General features: G+C 36.5%; 2 protein-coding genes across 2 annotated transcripts in view; both read left to right on the plus strand.

Moving 5' to 3' along the window:
* The window catches only part of LOC122246723 (uncharacterized), a 12,960-nt gene extending 9,467 nt beyond the window's left edge, over positions 1-3,493 (plus strand). The window contains exon 2 of the mRNA XM_086542878.1: positions 2,810-3,493. Within this exon, the coding sequence (XP_086399004.1) occupies positions 3,122-3,493 (372 nt within the window). The 5' untranslated portion in view covers positions 2,810-3,121. The remainder of the gene's footprint in view (positions 1-2,809) is intronic.
* Positions 3,494-4,756: 1,263 nt separating this feature from the next.
* LOC147470719 (uncharacterized) overlaps positions 4,757-5,000 on the plus strand; it is a 1,344-nt gene continuing 1,100 nt past the window's right edge. The window contains exon 1 of the mRNA XM_086542879.1: positions 4,757-4,793. Coding sequence (XP_086399005.1) covers positions 4,757-4,793 — 37 coding nt within the window. The remainder of the gene's footprint in view (positions 4,794-5,000) is intronic.

Below are 5,000 nucleotides of genomic sequence, written 5' to 3' on the forward strand. Positions count from 1 at the left end.
CCTGTAATGTTAACCAAAATTAAGTCACCCGGCCGTTTCAAGGTTACATTTTGTCGGAACGTCTCGGCCAAGGGGCAATAAGCCATGGTAAAAAAGGCGAATATAATGTAATGTTCACCAAGAGAACATTAAAAAGAAGAAAATGTGTTATTCTAATGGCCTTCGAATACAAAAATCATGCAAGAATAAATATCCTGAACCAATTAGTTGACCTCATCATCGCGGAAGATTCACACTATCTTTATATGATGTTATTAAGCTAATTGCGGCGTCTAAAATGTAAAATTAGGCTCCAGTTTCTCGAAGAGCAAGGAACTATCAAAGGGAAGTGAACATGGTCTGCCTTTCAATTTTTATTAATTAATTAATTTATTTATTATTATTATTATTATTTTATTTTTATGTTTTTATTTATTATTATTATTATTATATATTTTTTTTTTGGGGGGGGTGGGGGGGTGGGGTGAGTGGAGGATGTGACTGGATTTCATCTGCCAGGAAGGGAAATAGATCGTGAAAAAAAGGAAATCATTATTACAGTCATGATATACCATTATTGATTTGAGATAAACTAATTTAATTCTCCAAATACGGTTGACAAAATCATAGACGGCCTTACTAAGTTCGGCGCGTGTGGCTAACCTCATGAATGAATCAACTTTATCGAATAATTTGTCGGCTTAAACAGACCATGATCCTTGTTATCTCTCTGGCGACCTGGCGGGCGTGCGAGGCGACCCAGTGTTGTGATGGCGCCCATGCTTGGTGACCTAATTGGGCTCTTTTTAACGAATGTTTTACAGAGCACATTGCAGGGCTTCTTCTTGATAGGAACCAAGTGTACGTAGTCATGATGTGATGAGTGAGCTTTTACTCATGCATGAGTGATTGGCGATTCCATTTGTAACCGAAGGTAATTAACCATTGAGATATATCAGTGTCATACACACTCTCTATCTTAACATATTTTTCGTGGAAGAGACTACTATCAGTTTCAAGTCAGTTGTGAGAGAAACAGCTGACTTTATATCTGTTGTCTGTTTCTGTTATCAGTGTGATACGATAAAGGATTGCATTTGCTTGTGACAGACGTGCAAGTCCATCGCAAGCAGAAAGTACCTTCTGAGGCCGACACAAGACTGCAGTGCGTGAGATAACCAGCAACTGTTATCCTCAACTCAACTAATGTTACATAAATACCCACAACTAGTGATACTTTGTCTCCCTACGACGAATATTCATTGTATTCTAAGCGAAGCGTGTGGGTTGCGCAGAGATGAGAGGAGCTTGTGCATTCGCTGCTTTGCCGCAAAATAATGCTTTGCACTTTAAACAGAAAAGATGGCTGGTCACTGTTCTATTCATCATTTGTGTTATTAGAAAGAGTTACTTTGGTGTTTATATGATTTGCATGCTAGTAAGCAAGCATGGCATGCAGACAGTGATATTGATAATTGATTTAGTGTCGAAAGCAGGAAATCTACTCAAATCATATATATATATATATATATATATATATATATATATATATATATATATTGTCCATATTATATAATGACGTATAAATTCTATATATATATATATGTGTGTGTGGGTGTGTGTGTGTGTATATATATATATATATATATATATATATATATATATATATATATATGTATATATGTATATATGTATATATATGTATATATATGTATATATATATATATATATATCATATACACATAAATAGTTAAAAAATACACACATACATACAAACAAACAAATAAACATACATACATTCATATGTACATAGATACATTCATACATACATATACGTATACAGGATAAGGATAAGCCAGATGTGCGGAGCAGATACTACACCGGGCTTGTATGCACTGAAACGAGCCCGCCTGTGTCAGCGTGTGCTGACTCGTGAGAGAATGTGCCAACGAGTGTTGACTCGATCTGAGCTTGGTCCTTGTATTATTACAATTATTATTAAATTTACCCTTTAAAATATAATAAAATTAAAAATATAACCTTTACACTAACTTCTTTAAAATAAATAATAAACCTTAAACACATATATACAATTACATTAAAACATAATAAGTACATTAAATAATCTTAAAATAAAATACATCGTAAATAATAATAAAATACTTAATAAATAATTATAATAGAAAAAAAAATATATTAAAAAAGAAAAAAAGTAATATAAAAAATAACTTAAGAATTATATAAATAAAAAAAAAATAAAACATTATCTACTTAAAATACTAAATAATATTTACTATACCACAAAAACAATTAACTTATAACGAAAATAATTAATTAATACTTACCCAACGCAGTGCCCAGCTACGTCAGTAACCGCCAGGTGACAGTGGAAGCTCACGAGTTTGGACGGGACTCGATCTACCGACCACGGGGATGTGAAGTCAACACGCTATCCACTGAGCTACCAGACGGCTATACGTATACATATACAGATACATATACATACACACATACATACATGCATACACACACATGTATACATATATACGTGTGTGTGTACATGTATATGTATGTACGTCTGATCCCCTGTGTGTGGCTCTATCTTTTAGAAACTGTCAGCGACGAAAACCAAATATTTAATCCATATTTACCTTTTGCATTGCTATTTTTTGCCGTGAAATTGTTGCACTTATTCATGCCAACAACTATGCTGGGTTTCTGTTCGTGTGTGCAATTATTTTTATTTCTTTGTTAATCCCAGCCTGTTCACATCTTTTAATTATATTTTTATTTTTTTTATGAGACTAATTACATCCGTTTCCCGATGCAGAACCAAGAGCATCATGTGGAGACCGCGCTGGACGCAGCAGGAGACGGAAGGGCCATCGAGAGGGGGGAGGTGTGGAGGGGGGGGGGCTGGTATCGCCCTGGCCCATTGACTCTGCTATTTACGCTTCACTTTCATTCTTCTTACGCTCCTGCTCGACATGGCTACCCTTGCTTTGCTTCCCTGCACGGCTACACACACCCTTATGAGTCCGACGAGGAGGATTCGTGGAGTGAAGAGGAATCGGAGGATCCCATTCCTAGGTTTCTGTTCAGCGGATACGTGGAACTGACGACGGCCCGAATATACAAGGTGATGGCTAGTACCGGAATCCTGGAGGTGGAGAGTGACCTAATAGTTGGGACGAGCGCCAGGGTCTTCTTTCAAAGGAACGCACTTTGCCTCAACGAGACCAGGGTCAAAAGTGGGGCCCCTCTTTATGATCTCCTCAGAGACTATCTGACGGAGCCCTGTAGTTGCGTTGCCCGGCCGTTCGCAAAGAGAAACGGCACCTTCAGAAGGATCACTGGTGTCGAGGTTCACCTAATCGCCAGAAAGGTGTGGATCGGCACGAGATCTGCTCAGCCAGTCGTGAGTAGACGACACGCTAAAACAGAGCGTATTATTGTCTCCAAGAACGTTGAACGAGACTGTAGTCCACCTGCCTGCAATATGCAAATATCCTGAAGTTAGCTGCACGCCTCAGTAGCTTGTTTGTAAGTAATGAATAGTGTGCTCTGCGTTTATATAATGTTCTAACTACTCACGTCTCTGGGGCAATGCCATAAATGTTAAAAACGGACAAACAAAATCTTATAAATAACAACAACAATGCATCAATGAAGACTCTAAGTGGATCCTGGCGTGTTGCAGACCTACTTATTCCAAGGAGAGTTCATGTATGTGGTCGTAAAAGGCTTTCAGCCGTGTTGAGAGTAGTGTCCTGAGAAGATATGAAAGAACCCGAGTCTCGGCTAAAGAAAGATGGCGCAGGATCTTTTCTTATACGCCCTATCAGTGCTTTGTCTGTGTGTTGGCGTGTGTGCTTGCGGTGACGTTGAGCACCCTGTTGTGCAGACGGATTGATCCTAACGAACCAAAGGTAAGCTGTCATCCTCTAGAGTCTCTTCTTACTGTGTCTAGTACGCCTGTTTTCTCGTGCTCTATGCTATCACCCTCTGTTAGTTCATCGCTAGTTGTTTCCTGGAGAGTACAATCACTCCGTTCCAAGACCAGTTTATCCTTTAGTCTTATTCTGTATAAAACTAAACGAATGCTATATGTGATCATGTATATGTAATATAAATAATATATATATTATATATATATATGTATATATATATTGATATATATAATATTAAAGATATATTATCTATATAATTATCACCACAATACACTGAACACACAATATCTCCACCACATGTGACAAGACACACAACACACACCATCCAACATACTTATGAAAATTGAATTGTTATATGTATAGTATTGATATTAAGTATTATTGTTAATAATATTATTACACATCACACACTGTCACACACACATGTGATACACATCACACACACAGTGCAATCACATAAATATATAGCTATATATATATATAAAGAATATATATATATATAATATTAATATATATATATATATATATATATATATTATGAATGTCAGAGAGTGGTGTGTGTGTGTTGCTGTGTGTGTGGATGTTGTCTGAGTGTGTTGTTTATATTTTATATATTGATATTTATATACAAAAATATATATATTAAAAAAATATATATATATATATATATTATTGTGTGTGTGTATGTGTGTGTGTGTGTGTGTGTGTGTGTGTGTGTATGTATGTATATATCTTATTCGTGTATGTTTTGTACGTTTGTAAAATCAAAATAGCGGCTTCGAGAGAACTTACTTTGTAACTGGTGTGCATTGATATAATTTGTGAATATGATCCAACTCATATCTTTCCTAAAACTAAAATTTTGTAAGGAGACATTGGGATATAATAGTTAAGAGAATTCTCTTGTTATATCGCTTACGCCATGCAAATTATTAACCGAACTTAGACCAGGTGGGGACACTACGGGTACCTCGGTTCGATGCTCACCAATCTCTCTCTCTCTCTCTCTCTCTCTCTCTCTCTCTCTCTCTCTCTCTCTCTCTCTCTCTCTCTACTTCTCCGCAGACAGCG

Source organism: Penaeus japonicus, unplaced genomic scaffold (genome assembly GCF_977035675.1).
Source record: "Penaeus japonicus unplaced genomic scaffold, GWHDUDI00000001_assembly GWHDUDI00000012, whole genome shotgun sequence".
Classification (NCBI taxonomy): domain Eukaryota; kingdom Metazoa; phylum Arthropoda; class Malacostraca; order Decapoda; family Penaeidae; genus Penaeus; species Penaeus japonicus.